Source organism: Ischnura elegans, chromosome 2, assembly GCF_921293095.1.
Source record: "Ischnura elegans chromosome 2, ioIscEleg1.1, whole genome shotgun sequence".
Lineage (NCBI taxonomy): Eukaryota > Metazoa > Arthropoda > Insecta > Odonata > Coenagrionidae > Ischnura > Ischnura elegans.
The window spans coordinates 33151595-33171782 of NC_060247.1; the positions used below are offsets into that span (position 1 = coordinate 33151595).

The 20188-nt window shown below is 38.7% G+C and overlaps 1 protein-coding gene across 4 annotated transcripts in view; it reads left to right on the forward strand.

Annotated features, from left to right (window-relative positions):
* Positions 1-19800, forward strand: part of LOC124153565 (eukaryotic translation initiation factor 5) — a 33923-nt gene extending 14123 nt beyond the window's left edge. For 2 of the 4 annotated variants that reach the window (XM_046526807.1, XM_046526810.1), the window contains exons 3-10: positions 8165-8279; positions 8974-9334; positions 9925-10209; positions 10292-10455; positions 11879-12172; positions 12271-12408; positions 16488-16676; positions 19163-19800. In XM_046526807.1, coding sequence (XP_046382763.1) covers positions 9178-9334; positions 9925-10209; positions 10292-10455; positions 11879-12172; positions 12271-12408; positions 16488-16676; positions 19163-19282 — 1347 coding nt within the window. In that variant the 5' untranslated portion in view covers positions 8165-8279; positions 8974-9177 and the 3' untranslated portion in view covers positions 19283-19800. Of the gene's footprint in view, positions 1-6768; positions 7431-7822; positions 8082-8164; positions 8280-8973; positions 9335-9924; positions 10210-10291; positions 10456-11878; positions 12173-12270; positions 12409-16487; positions 16677-19162 lie in introns of those variants that run through there. The other 2 variants (XM_046526808.1, XM_046526811.1) reach the window with 2 other exon arrangements.
* Positions 19801-20188: the final 388 nt, after the last annotated feature.

The following is a 20188-nucleotide window of genomic DNA, read 5'->3' on the forward strand; positions in this document are numbered from 1 at the left end:
TAGAGAGCTCGATTTTGTTAAAATGCAGCCGATACCCCAGGATTTGCAACGTATAAGCATTGTTGGTGTTAGCACCTTGGTGTTAACATTTTTTTATTTAAATTAAAATTCTAAAACTCTTTTCAGGCAATCGTGTCAGTTTTTGGTAGATAACTAGTCAATTGATGGATCACTTTATTCTTACTAATTATTAAAAACCCTAATTTCAAACCGCCATTCCGTGGCCTTTTAAGGCAGGTTTCATCGTATAATTTGAGAACATACATGGAAAGGCAGTTCCTGAGAGCCGTGGGTCACCGAGTAAAACTCTCTAATCATTTTAATCAAAGGATCAAGCAGTGCAGCTAGCAGCCCGCGTGTTTATTTTTTTCCGCGTGCACCTTCCTCGCGTCGGCCGTGCACTCCTGCCGCCACGGTGGCCCTTTGTAGCGTCGCAGTGCAGTCGCTCCCGTTGGCCGCTGGCTTGCTTGGGCGGATCAATAAAAGGCAGGGGCGAGCGGTGTCGGCTCTATCCCCAGCGCCGCTCGTTTCTCTCGGGGAATTTAGCAAGTGACCGTGTTGAAATCGAGGCACGGAAAATTTGCGCGGTTCTTATGCCGAACTCAGCCAAGCGGCTTGCATGGCCTTGGAGGCTGTTACGGTTTCTCCCACATGATGGCCGACTTGTTTTTGGATGTCATAAGAATCGGACCCCGTTAAATAACCCATCGCTCTCCTTCCCGAGAGTGGTTTAAAAATTTAGCCAGATGGGAAAGGGCAGAATGGCTGCCGTATTTTTTTCTGGCTTCACGAGTGAAAGTGAAGCGGGCAAGTATGCGCTTGGAGAACGGCGTATTTCGGGGCGGGAACTTGTTTCGTCGTAACTTTTACCTCGTAGGGTTGATATTCCCACTGGAGATGGGGGAATCGGTAATGGGTACGGAGGCCCGTCTTCAGTATTTGCTCATCTTTTGCTGATCCATTTCCGTACCGATATAAGTGTTAATTTGCGTTTCGCTGTTAAAACCCAAGACGTCCAGCCAAGGCCTCGCATCCTGACCTTGGTCCCGAGTGACCTCACCCCACCTGAGTGAGGCGATAGTCGGGGGACGCTTATGTCGAGACTACCCGCCCCTTACTGCGAAGGTGATTTTGCTGCGCTTGCGCAGGTATAGGGTGCCTGCGTCGTCTCAAGGCCTTAAAGGAAGGGGTGCGGGTGAATTCGGCGCATAGTTTATATCCTCCGAGTCTTAAATAAAGCGATGCTCAGTTGGTACACCTTCTATCTCCGCCGTACTCGCAACTGATCCTCTTTTCAGTATTTGTGCTAATTAAATTATTTCATCCTATTATGCCTGTGAAATTTCCCGTTCGAACGTCACGGAGTTACTTCATTCTACAAATTCTACTAATGCTTCTAAGGTCGGGGCGGTCTCCCTCAAGGTCGTCGCTTTCGTTCCCTTCCGTGATTTTTGGGTATTTCGTCCCTCCATAGATATGGATATAACACTTTCTATATCCTCGTTGGAAGCTAAAATGCGCTTCATACTCCCAGGACACGGAATTGATACAGACTTCGACCTTCTTCTTGTCATATCTCATTAAAATGCTATTCTCGGTTTCTCTTCGTGATTAATGGGCCCTATATCGGCTACAAATAGAATAAGACATCTTCCCCGTTGCGGGGCCGACCTTACTGGTTGGTTAAGATACGTTCAATTCGTTTATTGCCCTAACGTATGGACGGGATCGCCACGTCAGCGCAATTTTGACGGGGAACTACTTCTTTGCCCTCTCCACGAGTCGAATTTGCATCACAATCGCTGGCAATGGCATTCAGCGTGCTCTTGATGCGAAGGCCTTTCTAGTTATGGTGGTGGCGATGCGTCTTAAGAAGAATGTCGGCGTTAATATAATCTGGATTGTAACGCCGAGCTTGAGGTTTTGTCAACCATTTATTGCATCGTATACCTGTTTAGTTATTGAAAAATCCTCTCAAAATTTTTGTTTTGTCCCAATGAATGTTCCGATAACACATTATTTGACGTTCACTAGTATTTTTTCCTAAAACTTAGTGATTTTGATATTTATACAGTGGAAACATTTTTTTTCTTAGGAGACGTTTCATTATTAAGTTTGGGGTGATTATTTAAAGTTGTGTGCTGAAGGGGTGACTTGGAAAGTGATTTCTGTGGGAAGTACATTTTTGTTCCATGGTCTCGGCTTAAATGTGATATCCAAATGGATTCTTCTCGGCCACCTCGTTTTTTATGCTACGGTGATAAGTTGAATGTGTAACTTCTAATACAAAATTTTTTTATCTTTGTTTTTAATTCTGGTCACGCGATCTCGTGCACTGTCGAAAAGTTTAGTATTATTTGTTTGAATACTGGCCAAAGTTGAAGCATTCCCCGCCAATCAAGTTCTAATCCTGTAATTCTAATTAAAGCTAATTTATTTTTGGGTTCACTTGTTACTTCACTTTCGGGAAGAGCGAGCGGATATTTTTTGTGTATTCTGGCGCAGGTGGTTACGTTACTGTGATATATCGTACTTATCCGTATCCCGTCCCTGTTGCTGCCGAGTCTGGGTGTTTAGAGGACGCATTACACCCTCTCTGGTCGTATTTTTTTATATTTGTTTTTCGCGAAGTATTACTCTTTTGAGCCTCACGTTATCTTCCTGAATATTTCAGGGTAAATGTTTTAGGCCATTTTTAACATCTCGAGCATAAAAAATACGATCTAAGATAATCCCAAGGCACTAATCGAAAATTATAGATACCAGAAAGCTTTTAAAAGGGTTCACTTCATATATTCTTCAAATTTCAGGATGATAGTGTAAGTTATAAATAAGGAATATGTCACCCAAAAGGACCGGCCGAGCCTGAGAATGATGAGATTAACTATGCCTCCGCGTGTACTACTCTCCTCTTTCGTGTGTTAGCTCTCCAGCGAACTTAAAAATTTCGTTGTATGATCATCAAACGCTTTGGCCTTCACGTATATTTAGTTCTCAGCGGCCCAAGCTATTAGTCTCGAAAGTACGTTAAAATTTCGCCCATGCTTCTTTGTTTAGCGCCTGCTTCTCTGCCCTCGGGCTACCTCGCAGCTGCCACTTGACCGTGCGATCGATGCCGGCCGATGGACAAGAAAGCATTTTCCCATTCGGTTGCCTAGTTACGAACTGGAGGCATAAAAGAGGACTTCATGTGATGGAAGACCGTTGCGTAGGGAAACCAAGCAGTTCTTCCGAGACGTTGGTTTCATGAGATTTTGAGATTAGAAGAAATGACGGCTACACGCTGCTGCACTGATCTCAAACTTCAATTCGGGCAACCTGATGGTTCAAGCATTTCCTTTAACGTATTTTCGATGTGCTGAATCTGATTTGAAGATTTAGTAAACTTCGGAATACGTATGATAAAAAATGTGCCCATCTCCAGCAATTTTTTTGTTTTACTCTGTGTACCTACTTATTTGTTATGCGCTTATGTACTTATTTAAGTGTTCTCCATTGGTTTCCATCCTCAAATTTATGCAGAAGCGGGCTTGATCGAAATGCGTCATCTTAAAATTGCAATCGTTCCATACAATTTATCATAGCTGAAGGTACTCGGTATTATAATTTGGAGCTTTAAATTAATTGAATTTATGTAAGGAATAGCATTTGAATATTGGGCATTTTGAGACAACTGAATATATTTAGTGAATGTCTCCATCTACCGGGTCATAGCTCTTCTGTCTCGAATAGTCCCTACTGGGGTATACCCTTACCCATACATCAAGATGCATTACTCCATCTCTCGTCTGGTTGTATTTTGTCTCTTATTCGATTTTAATTTTAAAATTCAAGCGGGCGTTTGGACGTTTTCGGAAAACAGAGTCTTGCCATTAATTGCCTGTTTCTCAAGTATGAAAAACTTATCCCGTAGGAAATACTTATTATGATTTTCATGCTTGACATACAGGCGATTGTTGACTAGGGTCTACGATATAGACACTGACAATTATGAAGTGTTATCATGAGGATTCATCAAGTAATGTGTGAGGAAATCAGACCAGTCAAGCGCCTCCCTAATAATTTTCCCTGTTTTATCGTCGTGTGTTGACATGTATCTTATCTTCAGCTTTTCAATTTCTTGAAAACTGATAATATTTTTATTGATCATGGAAATCGTCTTGCTTGAACGGTGCGAGAAAGTTATGGGACATTTTTTGCCAATTGCGTTATGCTTAAAGCCCACTGAATGAACAAACGGAAAGATGGAGGAAGACTTAAAGATGGCTTCGTAGTATATGCTTGTGTTCGTTTTGATGGGACCTCGGCGTGCCCTCTCAGCGGGTGGTGAACGGAGTTCATGAGCCCCGACATTCAGCTCAGGGTCTATGCCCCCCGCGAGGCAGTGCAGCTGCTCGACAAACCATTTACTGATTATTTGGGTGCGTTTTCGTTTGGGTATGCGTTGAATTTCAATTGAATAAGCTGCGGGAAATGTGAATTCGTTTGATGGAATCACGATGTATCACATTTCACTGACGAACTCCAAATGTTGGACTCATAACTCATTCGATAACTTATCTTAACTTAGGCTTTTTTTTTTAAACAGAATTATTGATTTTTGTGTGTTTCCGACAGTGTATGAAAGGACATTCTAAGGTATTGGTCACGGGTAAATGCATTCGGTTGAAGAAATCACTATTGAGTTCGACACGAAATTAATACCGTCCAATGTTGGACGTACTTCATCCGGTCACCTATAACGCAAATACCTTATTAATCAAGTATTCAGCCTTCCTTCTCTTAATTTTTGCTGGAAACTCGTTAAATGGCGCCCAGAGTGATCGTGCACTTTCGTGATTGCCAATCAAGAACGGGAGCTCGAGCTTGACCGTTATCGGCGCAACTTCACAGGATTTATATCGAAAGTGATGTAATATTGGTCTTTTGGTGTGATGCAATCTCAATATTTCTATGAAATTTCGCAATGATGAAATGGTTATAATTTTTTTGACTTAGTGTACGCTTAACCGTTCATTTTGTTAATAGATAACCATTGAATGCATGCGCAACGATAGACTTTAGTACGAATTTCGTTAAACTACAGAGCCAACGAATAGGAAAATCCACAATTACCCATATTATCTAGCAATTTAGGTCCAATACTCATTAAAATATTGACTTATTTCTAGTATACTTTATTCCTAAAAACTTGCCAATTTCACCATATGAATTTTAGTTAAAACGCGGTGTTGTAATCAAATCGATGAAGTGAAATTTGAAAATTACTTATTTCCTTCATGGAAAATTTCGTATTATTACCCCTGAAACCGTTCGATTTGATACTTAATTCCTTCCCTTAATTTTGTGAAGCGCGCTAGCAAGCGACCTAAGAGAAAATCACGGCCCTACTGGTATCTTGAATGTCTACATGGAACTGATTTACGTGAATATTTCAAAACGTGCGCATTTAGTTAATTTTTATGTTAAATTATTCATTTATTTTTTAGTAACCCATCGGAATTAATTTTGAAATTCCCTTGAAATTTCAGTGATGATTCACATGATCAAATTGTAGTGTTGTTTAATGCATGCAACTCTAAGCAATTGCAATTGATATTGGCCTGTTATTGCTGTTAGATTTCCTTATTGCACAACCATTATCTTCATGCAGGCACAGTTGTCTGTGACAATGTAGCTCTATTATTCTCCATGAGAATTCCTTGATCTTCTTCGCAGGCGGTCTTCCGAGTGTCGTTCGTTTCCTTTCCCTGCTGTAGAGAAAGCCTATCGATCGGGAGCTATTCCTGATTCTGGTAGTTGTTGACTTTATCTTCCCGACTTTCTGCGGGCGAAAGTTGCGTTGGTGGTGGTGATGATTGCTTTCTTGTCCGTGTTTTATGTAAATAGGCTGCCAAACGGGCCACGGAAAAAGTTCCGCATTGGTTGTCTCGGGTCGCAAGCCTTTCGGGGCACGCCCCCGCCTCCTACGGTCGCGTCCCGTAGGTCATAGCTCGCGGGAGCGAGCGACAGGGCCTTTGACCGTGCACCTGCGAGCTCTTGTGTGCCTGCGGGTTCAAATGGTGTGGTTAGAATTGACGATATGTTGATGCAGCATCCAGGGATGTTTTCTAGGGTCGTGCGCCGGGGGGGGGGGGGGGGGGTAAAGGAGGGGAGGGCAAGAGCGGAGGCGACGTGGGAAAGCTGGGGGCCGTGCTCCGCACAGGTATTGATCTTGTCCCAAGGAGACGGCGTGGGTGGGGTGAGCGGGTTGCCGGCCCGCTGAAAGTTGTGGGGAGAGGAATGAGACTAATGTGTGCGACGGAACTGTGCTTCACGCCTCTCGCATTCAAACTAGCGATACAATAAAATGGGGGATGGTAACCGAGACAGATGTTTCATTTCGCCCAGTCTCGATGCTGAACCATATGCGTGCATTTACATATGTGGCCGAAGGACCTTTCTCTCACATCCTGAATGCAACTTCCCTTTTTTATCTAAAAATTCCTAACCCCTCAAGGCTTGCAGTTAGGTTTTGTTATTTTCACGGTATGGGGTAGTGCGTCATAATTTTTCCCAGATTTCCATGTAACGCACTTTTTCTGATCCACGGGGTGGATTAGCGAGACGTGGGGGGGATGAGTTGCGGCAATGCCATTAGGGAGGGAAGCCGGAGAAAGGGCATGAATGGTTCGCAGGCGTAACGTTGGAAAGGGCGGGAGGGGTCGCTTTGAGGGGAGGGTCTCGGGGGCAGCCGGGATCGGCCGGGCGAGCACAGAGAGCGAACAGTTGGGTGGAGCGCCGGCCGGCATGCGCACAGCTTATGTCGTGGGCTTCGTTGTCAGCGGAGCGAGGCGGCGACGTGGGCCTTCCACTTTGTTCACAGCGACTAGGCGCGATTCCCGCGGGTGTGGATCGTCTTCTGGGGAGAATACCGAAATTTGCGGCAAAAGCGTGGAGGAGGAGGAGAGGTTCCAAGAGGCCTTCGCCGTCAGGCCTGGCCGCCAATTCCGCCGCCCGAGCTTCCACGATCGTGACCGCCACCATCGGGTTAAAGTCGCCATCGTCCGTGCGGCGGACTCGGGTGCTGCAGTTGTACCGCCCCCTGGTGCGAAGGGGAAAAGGTGTCCCCGCTCCGGGTTTCGTGCAGATAACCCGGGAAACTGCACCTGGACTCGCTCCACAGTCATCTTCGGAAGCACATTTCCTTTAAGGCGGAACGTTTGACGGACCCGGCGAAGTCGAATGCTGTGAATGGCGTTCTTAAGTCGATAAGTCTCGCCGCTCGAGGCTTCATGAGCCAATCAATATTTTGAAGCAGTGGTTAAATGTGAATATCAAGCCGTGAAGTAGGGGAATCCATCGTCTTGGCATCGTTTTAACCGTCTTATTCTCCTGTGCCTGAAAGCCCCCAGCGTCGCTGACTAAACATATGGTGCTGCCCAGATTTGGTTAGTCTGCCTTGCGTCTTTGTTGCAAAAGTATTCGATTTGATACGGTTAACAATTAAAGAAAGTGCGCTTATATGTACTTTTCATGGAATTTTATGGTGAAGCCTTAAAATTTTATCAATTTCGTTAAAAAAATTATTCTTAAAAACACCAAGAATTAATGCTATGGAAGTCGGAAGTGGTAATTTTTTGTACTTTTGGTTGATCATAATTTTACACTAATTAAAGGAAAAATAGAAGTTAAGCGTTATATTGACTGTTGAAGTTTATTTTCATTTTCAAGGAGCTCTTTAATGTGCTGTCAAGTGTGATTTGAAGGCAATTGTTGATTGGTATTGTTTACAGCCAGAAATCACCATGGCAAAAGAATGTTTGTCATACATGGTTGAGTATTTGTGTAACTCAACACTTACCTCAACCTTAATGCAAAAGAACAAGAAAAAACGGTGGAATTCATTCAGTGGTAGACTGATGGACTGTCTAAGATTCTCTCTTGTATTAGGTGATGGTAAAACACTAAAAAAAGCTGTAGCAAAGAATGGAATATGCTGGGATGAGTGCTGGGACCACATTTTATTCTTTACCAAATTGTCATAGATGAATTTAAATGTGACATAGGATATTTATGTGCATAATCCAAAATTTATTCATGTAATGTTTTTCATTCTCTTTATCTCTAAATGATCGCAAATGTTTTAGAAGACTTTTTTGTTAAGTGTATTTTTATTTTTCAGGCATATCATTATCCAGAGGAAGATCTGGTTTTTTCAGTATAGCCCTTGAGCCAATTCTTGGCCTAGACTCAAGGTGTATGATTTCATCTAAGCGGCAAGAGCCCATCAGTTATAGGTATGATTTATTCATTGGATTATGATGTTTTCTGTTAAGGTAGTGCATAAAATTGTTTGTGATAGTTTCTATCACCTAACTTATGTGTATTTAATTTGGGTGGCCTCATAGTTGAGTGGGAAGTGTTGACAAGGACTCGGACTTTTATTATTTTGTGTAGCTCTGTGTCATCCTTGAAGAGAAGTCATCAATCATGTTAATGCCAAAGTCATATTAAACATTCCCTCTCCACTGTTGTCTTGCAGAAACCTCGTATCTGCAGTTCTTATATCTCATTGCCTATGTTCATGTGTTATTTTGTGTCAATGTTTGAGGAAGAAAAATAATTCAGTTGCTCTTGGTTAAAAAGAAAGAATTTAATATTTTTATCAAATAGATAATTATTTCCTTGCTAATTTCACCCACTTTATGATCATCTTAACTTCTACACAGTACGTTATACCATAATGAATACTTCAGAATAAGAGAGAGAGAAAAGAAATGAGGCATGGCATGCATTAGTAATTAGTTCAGTTTTGGATTACTTGTAAAACTTAAGCCTGTCAAATTTCTTATGTATAATACCTGAATATATACTTATAATACGTATTTGTTGAATTTTAAGTGTTCTTAATGTTAACCAGAACTGCTTTATTATGAACTCAGTAGAATGTCTTTTGACTGTAAGCTAAAACGCTTAATCTTCATTTCACAGGACATCAAAATTTTCCAGTAATCGGCACCGGAAGTTACAACCCTTCAGAGAGACGTGACTGATCAGTTGCCCCTCCTCCTCCTCCATCACCAGCATCTCAACATTTTCCCACCATTTCTTTCTCTCTCAACATTCACCTAATAACTTTCCACTCATCACTTCTCATCTATTGCTTCCTCATCTTGCATCTTAGCATCAGCCAAAATGGGGAGTCTGAATGTGAACCGCAATGTTAGCGATGCTTTCTATCGCTATAAGATGCCTCGACTCATGGCCAAAGTTGAGGGAAAGGGCAATGGCATTAAGACGGTCATAGTGAACATGGTTGAGATTGCCAAAGCACTCTGTCGTCCTCCAACATGTGAGTGGTAACATTGTCTGCCATTTAAATTTTGTGTGAAACTCTGGATTGGGGTTAATAGACTATATTTGACTGAAATAATCAGCCTGGGTTGTTTGGATGATTAACTTATACTCATGTTAACATATCAAACGTTGTAATATTTGAAGAAATCATATTTCATATCATATTGAACTCAAAAAAGTCCCCTCTTCTTCTTTCTTGGGATTGATTTATATTAGTTCAATCTGTTATCAGCAATCACAAGAACTGGCTTTTAGGGATATAATGAATGTATTTCCATATTTAGCTATTAAAGGATATTTAATGAATAGGGGATTTGACTTCTGATGATTATAATATACACACGACTTAATGTGAAGATACCATGTATAAGGCAGACTATGAGGAAGTCAATATCAAGAATTGGAATAAGTTATTGTAAAATAAATACTTTTAGAGGTTTTCTGCTTCAGACTGAAGTAGGACTTAAGTAATCATGTTATATTTTATAGGTGAATAATTTGGTGCATTAAATCAATTTTTGTGAATATTATAATACATCTGAAGCTAAATCTTTTGTTGTATCATTTATTATGCTTTAATTTCAGATCCTACTAAGTACTTTGGGTGTGAACTTGGTGCCCAGACACAATTTGACTTCAAGAATGACAGATTTATTGTCAATGGATCTCATGATGCAGCTAAGTTACAAGATCTTTTGGATGGATTTATCAGACGCTTTGTCCTCTGCCCAGAATGTGACAATCCCGAGACCAGCCTCATCATCAGCCAGAAGAAAGGCACTATCACCCAGGCATGTAAAGCCTGTGGATATCATGGTCCAATTGAAATAAATCACAAGCTCAACACTTTCATCTTGAAGAACCCTCCAGGTCTGTCTCTCACTTAATTTTATTTTTGTGACCTGCATTATCTTCTTCGTATTTTTTATTTTATTGGTTTAATTTTTTAAAGATGTGAATCCTGCTGCTCAAGGAGCTTCTCTCACGGAGGGTAAAAGGGGAAGGCGCAGCAAGAAGCAGCAAAATGGTGAAACCAATGGTGATGGGCGTGTGTCACCTCGTTCTGATAGCAATGATACTGATGTTCCAAACTCAGAAAGAGATGTTGGGGACAACGTGAGTATGATTCTATCTTTAATTAATGGAATGCAAAAATTGATTGGCATTGATTTCTGATGATTATAATATACAAACGACATATTGTGAAGATACCATGTATAAGGCAGACTATGAAGAAATCAATGCCAAAATACAAAATGAGTCAATTTCTGTGCCTGCTTTCTAGTTCAGCAATGCTTTCAAATGGCTTTTTGACCCTTTGCTGTTAAGAGAAAACGTGTCTGTATTTTGATAACGAGGGAAAAGAGCTCTGTGGCTTCTATAGAGACTTGATTCAAAAGGGGTTTTCAAATGACCATAAAATTTGAAACCAGTCGTCAGAGGAATAAACAAAAAGCACTTCACCAGGATGCCCTCCAGTGGCAGTTTACGGGAATCACCTCTGTGCCAGGGACTACCTTAGACAAGCACACACCGGCGAATGGACACTGGAGTGGGAGTTTTACATACAGTGTCATTTGTAATTTGGTCATTTGTCGGAGTAGAATTAGTCAGAGTGGAATCCTTACAAGTTTTTGAATTTTTTTTAAAACTCTTTTGTCAATTATAGTATCTTTAAATCAGTTAATTTTTGCGATACGTTCATATCAAAAAACTAAACTTTATGCATGAAATAGTTGCCTCCTTAGTGTAGGAGGATAGCATATCGATGGCTAAGTTCTAACAACACGTATCTCGAATTTGGCCGGTTTGAAACAGGCATCTTAAACAAAGCGTAATAGCATACAATAAAATACAAGCAAAAAACAACTCTTTGTTTGCAAATGAATGAGTCTTTCTCATTTTTATGAACTTTTGGTATTTAATTTTAGTGTGCAATTAACATATATTAATCGTTTTTTTGCTCTCCTGAAAATCTGCTATTTTTGAGGTACGTGTTGTTATAAATTAGCCATTAGCCAGTTGATGGTGACCACACCAATATTTTGAGCTTAAAATTTTTGATAGGTCTTTATAATTTCAATTTTTTTTCAAATTGCAAAAGTTTAACGTTTAAAGAATTGCTATGTGTAAGGGGTGAAAGAATATCATTCTTTTCATGTATTAATTTAATTTTTGCACTCAGGTTGTCATGAACTATGTAGAATCATTAAATTCACTGATTACAGAAACCTGCTTGACATGCAAGCACCAGTACCAATTGGAATAAAGGCGTTGAAGTATCGATTATTTATTTGTATGTATCACAAAGATGCTTTAAAGTGTTGCCTCTGTATATGTTAGCGATAGTTGAGGTCAAACTGTTGCCATAATTTTACTGACATTTTTCTGCAGAAGTCCCATGAACATAGTTATGACCATGGAACTTCTTTCATTAATAGCATTTAATTTTAAATGACTACCACTTTATCTTTCTTTTGATTCACTTTGTTTTAATTCAATAGAATATTTTTAATTTAATGCATTATTTTTTAATTAGAGTGAGGAAGATTCAGAGTGGGCTGTTGATGTCAGTGAAGAAGCTGTACGTGCTCGAATGCAAGACCTTACTGATGGTGCCAAGGGCATGACAATATCTGATGACCTGGAAAAGTCTGAAAAAGAAAGGATGGATATATTTTATGGGCTGATGAAGAGACGACGTGATGAAGGCTCTTTGGAAAATCCAACAACCCATCGTGAGCTGTTGGCGGAAGCAGAACGGCTTGAAATCCGCTCTAAGGCTCCACTTGTTCTGGCAGAATTGCTGTTTGATCAGCAAATAAATACTCAGGTATGTTTGGTGGTTTTTCTCTGGATTTGCTTACTGAGAAATTGACTTTCAATGGTGGATTGGCTTTCTAACAATGAGGCATTTATAAATATTTTCAGGTTAAGAAACACCGTCTATTACTGCTGCGTTTCACCCATGAAGATTCTAAAGCACAAAAATGTCTGATTGGTGGCATTGAGCAAGTTATTGGTCTGCATCAGGATGCTCTTCTGCCCAAAGTACCTCTCATTTTCAAGGTGAGTCTTATAAGTCCAAGGATTGATGCCCTTGCCTGTAATTATTTAAATGCTTGCATCTTATGCCCCTTGCTAATACTTTCAATATTTCTTTTGAGAAAGTTGATTATTTCTAGGTTTAGTCGTGTTAGAGAGGCTATGAAAGGCACTCAAGTGATGCAGAGTAAAATAACTACTATCATTTGCCAATGCATAATTTTTTACCTTTGATTCAAATCTTTAGTATTAACACATTCATTAAGAACATATAATTTGAAGTGATCTGTCCATGTCAATAGTCTGCCAGTGTCTTAGAGCTTTGTCTGTTTTGTCTGTGATCTGAGAAATTTACCTGCCTAAGTACTTCAACAGATTTTATCGCAAAATAGACTAATGGACTGTGATTAGATGACAGTAACAAGGGAAAATTTTCTAATGAACGTGCAATCATTTCAGGCTTGATGTTCAGGAAATTGCCATTTGTAGTTTTTATTTTATTATGAATTTCTCCCGAGTGTTGCAAAATTGGTGTGTTGGGAAGCATCTAGTCATGGCGGGAGTATCGGCTGTACGCAAACATTGTCAACACGATCCCACATTTTCTGCTTCAAACAAAAGTTGTTGGTAAATTTTGGAATTCATGTTTTTGTCCTTATTTCACATTTGTTTGTCTTACACAGGCAGTCCCCGACTTTCGTACACAATGCGTTCCCGAGAACTTGTACGAAAGTCGAATGTACGAAAGTCGAACCATTGACTTCAATACTAATTAGGGGTTACATTCCATAAGAGCGGAATATATACGCACTAAAACCTTTTTTTCCACGGATTTCATTTCAATTCACTAATTTTTAATAATATGTTAATAATATTCCTCAAATCATCTGATTTATTTCGAAAATACGCGGAAACTGTAAATAAAAGTTAAAAAAAAACAAGAACTCCGTTGGCTATCGAGTGAAACTTCCTCTTGCTGTTTAAACTGACATTCCACTTGTTACGTCCATTATAAATGAAAAGACATATCAAGAAGCATAACCAAATGTAATTGTTGAACCCGCACTCGGGATGCCTTTTAATTTTCACACCAACATTCGACATCCGGCAGGTGACATTCGTGATTGCATGTATCTCGCATGCCATTCAAAAAAGACAAAAGACAAACTGAATTCGGGTGATATTTCGTGCAATACGCAATATTGTTGCTGAAGGTGTACTTAAATTAAACAGCCCTCAAATGAAAAAACACAATTCGAAAGAAGATCTTACTTGTTTTATTGAAAGCTATTTGATGATGTCTAGTCAACTTTTTTGAAAAATCTCTCCAATGAAGGCTTTCTTCTTCTCTTGATGAAGGAGCCTAAAGCAGGCAGTCGTTCTCCCAAATAAATCACCTAGATTTGAGTCAACTAAAAACAATTCCCTTCATTGTAAACATTTGTATTGTTCGCATATACTGCCCTTTGAAACAATTGAATGTTGGGATGCGCAATAAACATCGCGGGAATTTTTAAAAAATACAGACCAACGTCCGAAAGTCCGAATTTAGCGTACGGAAGTCGAGTAAAAGGTGTCAATTTTGAACGTACGAAAGTGCAAATTGTACGAAAGTCGAGGACCGCCTGTACTGGCAAAATTAAAATTCGACGCTTATCCCAAAATAAAATGAGGGTAGCCTTTTCATTGTCGGGAATGAAGAAAACTTTGTAAGAGTTATAATAACGCAATTTTTTTTTGTTTTTCAAATTACTCTCCACGATATTCAATGCACTTATGCATTTGATGGAAAAAGTCGTTATAGCATTTATTCCAATCCTAAGTAGGGGTAGTAAAAATGGCTGTTTTGTAGGCATCAACTGCTTCTGCAGATGTCTGGAAGCGCTTTCCTTGTAGCATATTCTTGATTCTGGGGAATGTAAAAAATATCATTAGAGCTTTAGTCTGGGATGTATGGAGGACAATCAAGAACTTTGGCATTTTGCTGTTCCAAAAACAACTTCGTGACTCGAGCATTGTGTGAGCTTGTATTGTCATGATGGAGTGTAATGTGTCCATTTGGGTTATCTTTCCGAAGTTCGGCAATCATTTCAGGCAAGCAAATTGTCGTATACCATTGAAAATTAACTGTTCTTTGATTTTCAAGAGCAATCTTTGCTGCATGCTCTGATTTGGCTACGAACGATGCAACCATTTCTTGGCAATGCTGCAAGCACGAGCAACTTTTATCGGTTTGGGTTCACTTTGGAAGTCCCATACTTAAGATTGGCATTTTGATTCAGGCTTGTAGCAATAGATACATGATTCATCACCACTTACGATGTTGTGAATGTGCTTTGATGCTCCTGAGTGGTATCGTTGCAGAGTATTTTGACACCATTTGAGTCGAGCTGCTTTCTGTTCTTCTGTGAGAGAGTGCGGTATCCAGCTGGAAACAAATTTTTTAACACACAACTCTTAGTGTAAGATCTTTTGAATTGAGGTCCCTGAGAGGTCCAATGATGCCTGAATCTCACGGTATGTAACATGACGATCTTTGGTGAGCATGTTACGTACAGCATCCACATTTTCTTGAGTGATGGCTGATTTTGGTCGCCCTTCACATAGTTTGTCACTGAGGCTAGATGACTTAATTCCATCTCATACAGCAGCGTGGGAACTTTTTCATGCCAGCATTTTTAAAACTATCAGGTTGCTCTTAATCAAACTTTGCATGGGCTTTAACCAACTCCTAAAGTTGTTTATGAACGCCATTTATAGCTGCTAGGTGATAAGAAGCGTTCCGTTCCCGACACTGAAAAGGCCACCCTCGCCTTTTGATTATTTGCTAAGCACAGAATTCCAAAGAAGTAACTCTTGAGTAGCTTCAAATTATAAGTGAAGCGGTTAGAAACATTTCCAAACAATCAATTAATTTGTGCCATTTTACGCTTGTGGTACCCTATTGGCTTGAGCATTTGGCTGCTCATCGAGGAGTGCCAGGTTAAAATTCTGGGTGAAGCCTTCAGACAGCCCCAAATTAAATCCTCAGGAGTACAAGGTGGCCCAGGGAAAGGAACAAGATTTATTTTTTGGTCCTTGTCATTAAGAAAAAATATCTATGTTGATGTAAAGAAAATATTGTATTTGGAACATAAATCAACACACAATATGTAATTTCTACTTTTATTTTTGGTATTCATAGAAAAACTCTAAGAATTAACTTGAGTGTTTCGATGTAAGTAGTGATTGATGAATTATTTGCATAAATATTTTCTACTTTTCCTTCAACTTTTTGGTGTCTATCTCTGCCATTGATGTCAAGGACAAGACAAATGCTGCTGTGCACAGTATCATTGACATCACAGAAACCTTTTTCAAAATACTACCTATCTATCATATCGTGATGGATTCTGTTCATTACTTGTGGTTAATGTAGGTTGTGTTTCATAAACACTGTTGCCACTTGCCCAAAAAGTATTGGTCGTAAGAAATTTGAGCTTTATCAATTTACTGAATTTCTACTGTGAAAGCTTAATTTCTAGGACATATCAGGCTTAATGGTACAAGTTATTGTTGAACTAGATTACTATCAGCATCGTTATCATTAGTGAATTTTGAAGAATTGGATTCTTATTGTTGTTCAGGTAGTGTCGCTGTTCGGTGGAAGTTCAAGAATCCTGTCTCGCACAATGTCCCTGTGCATGTAATTTGTAGAGTAGTATTTTTGAGTTTCATGTTGCAATTGGAAAAAATGGTTTACATAGTAAAACTTGATTTACATGTTCATGAATCTGAGCAAAACTGTGTGAAGGGCATGCAAGAGCAATCGGATGCTTCTCTTCTTACACCTGGATTCCTGTGACTGTGAAGTGAAGCATTAGGTTGGCTCTCGTGTATACGTCTCATAATTTTGTTCAGTTTCATGTGCATGTCAATACAACTTAAATCAACATTGCGATCCACCTAGGTTATACTGCAGTGTTTGGTTTCTCACTCTAATAGCATAAGCTTTACCTCATGCAAGTGTATTTCGGTATTATCGTTAATTTTGGATATATTTTACTTTATAATTATTCAATGCAAGGTTTAAAGTATAAATTTATTTTGTTTCAATTTTCTAGCTCTTTTATGATCTCGACATCCTGGATGAAAAAGTTATCCTAGAGTGGGCTACTAAAGTCAGCAAGAAGTATGTATGGCGTGAACTGAGTCAAGAGATCCACAACAAAGCTGAGCCTTTCATCAAATGGCTCCGTGAGGCAGAGGAAGAGGAAAGTGATAGCGAGGAGGAGGAAGATGATGATGTTGAGGTTTGTTTGTTTAATATGATATTTGCTAATAAATAAGATTTGATGAAAAGTGCATGGGTAACAACTAACATTGGTTTTAATCCAGGACTGATTTAGATCTTCACATCAGTGAACTTTGAAAGTCTCTGATTGTTTTTATTTTAAAGATTCTCAAGCTTTTTGCACTCATATTGTCTTCTTGGCCTGCTTCTTAAATAATAAGGACATTTTTAATCATGGTGTAATAGTTTTTTATAGGAAGATTTTGGTAATGCTTTAATTTTCTAACTACATAAATGAGAGGTTTTACAATCAAAGCGATAGTAAGTGTGTCAGAGTTTGGGGTTGAATGGGATGGGGGATTAATTTGATGTTTGCATTGTGAAAACTGCAATTGAATGGCACCTTAGCATGATCCCAGAGTCCCAAGTCGGCTTGCCAGCTTGACCCCCTGCCATTCAGTCAGACGACATCTTTGTTATTATGACATATTTGTTCATTCTTCTATTTCTTTACTATTGAAATTTTTGTAAAGAAATTTTACTGAGAAAGTTCTGCCCAGTGATATTGGACACGAGTGCAAAAGTTGGTGTTAATGAATGTATGTTTTGTGCTATTGGTACTAATACGAAAGAAATTGCTTGTTAAAGGTATTAAATTTGATTAAATCTAAGTGTGATGGGAATTCTGTAGCCTTTGGGCTATAGTAGGTAAATTGCTTGCTATAATGCAGGAATATGGCATGTTTTTGGGTGGTTTTTAAGATATTATCTAACGCAAATCTGCTGTGAATCATTTAGTCCCCTGTGATGAACTGAAAATATGACTCTCTGTGAAATAATTGATAAGGCAGTCTGAGGGGCATTTGCTAAAATGTTGCTTTAATGTTTTATTTTTCATGTCAGTGTTATATTCCAAGGAGATTATTGTAGGTGTTTATTCATATTTAAAGGTAATTTATTGGTCAAATTGGCAATTTTTTTGTGTGGGCAATTGATGTAATTTTCATAGTTTTGGAAAAACTAAGGCATTAGGATTTTGTTGTATAAAATATGTGCTCATGCGTAGGCAATGCCAAAGTTAATTTTTTTACTGCCTTGCATAGTTGTTATTAAACAAATATTATCTTGTTTGAAATAAGAGAGAATATTTAAAATGTATTTTATTTCATTTTATGGTTCTTTATTTGGCTGTTTGTTGCTATGAATTCTTTCCCATTTTCAGGTTTAATATGAAACAATTTGGAAATTTGCTGCTTCATTTTTTGAGTCCATAAGTTCAGGTGTATCTTAAGAAACAGAGCAGGTATTGATAGATAACAAAAATACATGCAATCAAAAGGGACAAATGCTTTCATCACCCCAGATTGTATATTTTGGATATAGATATGAGCGCGCTTGCTAACTAAATGTTACATATATTGAATTGAAAAAGTACTAGAATCATGGTTAATTTGTGATGTGTAAAGATCTAGAAAAAGATCAATTGGCAATATTCACATGGGCTTACTAAACCTTAAAGTGGAAGTTTTCCAGGTCTAGTGCCTCTTGCTCTGGAATCCATTGAAGGCATGCAGCTCCACAATGTTTTGTAACTTCTCTGTTTCATTGGTTTGGTTATTTTCCTGGTTTGATGCAGGGGTAGATTAGGTGGTGGTTGACTAATAACTGTGAGGGTTTATTCTTCCTAGGCGATTACGTTAATAAGAAATGGATTTTGGAAGTGGGTGTTCCTGAATCAGGGGTGCTCAACTGTAATTAAGGATAATGTTAATGGATTTATCACTTGGGCTGAAGCTGCAGTTTCTACGTAATCAAAATGGATTAGAATATTTTATCTTGTGCGTGGATCTATATTGTAATTGAAGGGAAAATTGTTTGATATAGTTCAGTGTTTAAGATGTTGGTGGAATGGTAGGTTCCTGGACATGCATATAATAGTATAAATATTTAAAATCAATTCTACGTAACGTGTTGGCTTCTAAAAGAATAAAACTGAATAATTGTCTAATTTGGGCTATGTAAGTTCTTGCGCTCTGTTGATCTCATGCCCTCTAGCATATGACATCATGAGCTGTGAATGATGTTGGATCAATATTTTTGTATCCCATACTGGTAACACCGTAAAATACTTCTTACTCTTCAAATATGACTGCTTGTTTCATGTATGATAGAGATCACTTAAGCTTTTGGGCCATATAATGGTCTGTTTCATGAAGTAAGTTAATGCAGCTTAGGTACCTATCTTCCGTTTTAGCTGAGCCTAGCCCTCTTATTGTTAAACTTGTTGATTGAGTGGTTCAACCTCTGTTATAGGTATACTGCATTGTCAAATTCTGTGAGTTTTAAAGAAATTCAAGTGTGGTATTTACCTTTTTGTGCTATAACTCTGTAGGAAGGTGTGCAAATATTGTTGAAATAGTTTTTATTTTTTATTAGTCTCCTGATTATTGAATTTCTCCCTAGTCTGCAAACTAATATTTGGAATTTTATGGTTAATATTTTCAGATTCAGTATGATGATCGGGCCAAAGCATCTCCTCTTAAAGAACAGCCAAAGAAGGTTCAACCAGCAGCACCAAAGGTGGTTGATGATGGTGAAGATGATTTGGACATAGATGCCATTTAGGTGAATTCTTTATACTTATGTCTGTCAGTTGTCAGTGTGGTTGCTAAACCCTTCTGCATCTAATTTAGCCACAATCTGCGAGGTCATAGTAGTGGTATATTGTTCATCCTTTCATGTTTTATTTTCCTGCATATAGCTAATCCTTGTATGGTGGCTCTTTCAATAGTATTCCATTGTATTGGAGGAGGAGGAGGTGATTTAAAAGGAATGATTTTATTTTGTATCATAAGCATTTGACTTAAGGAAAGGGGGAATACTTTCCTTTTAGGGTAGTACTGAAACCCTGATGATATTATGTCAGCTGTTGCCAGAAAAAAAACTGTTCCAAGTTGCTACTTTTAGTAGTTTTAGCTATTTGCTGAAACTAAATTATTGGGTTCTGATGTTAAAAATCTTGCTTTTATTGTTAAATGCTGCTTACTTGTCCTACTTGATGATGAATTGCATGAATTAGGTATATTTGAAGCTAAACATGTACTATTGAATAAATATTATTATCAATAAAGTGGTGAAATTCACTTGTTGCTTTTTTTGTGTGCCTTAACATGAAGTTAGTGTCAACTTGTTACTTTCTACGGTAATTTTTTTACCCAAAATGAGAGGTGCTTCTGCTTGTGTATCAGCATTAGGTATACGATACATAATAGGGATAATGGAAGGATAGAAAATCCCAATACTTGTTTCTGAATGAAAATTGTTATCTACCTATTGTAACTAATCCCGATGCATTAGCACTCAACATGTGATTGCTTGCATATCTATCTTATGAAGTGCCTTCCCTGTGATCTATCCTTTATTTCCTCAGATTTTGTTATGAAGTTTTGAGGTCTTATGTTATACTGCTCTTGGTAGTATTTACTTCATATCGATCAAAGATGTTTTCCACTTTGTCCTGGTAGCTTTGCT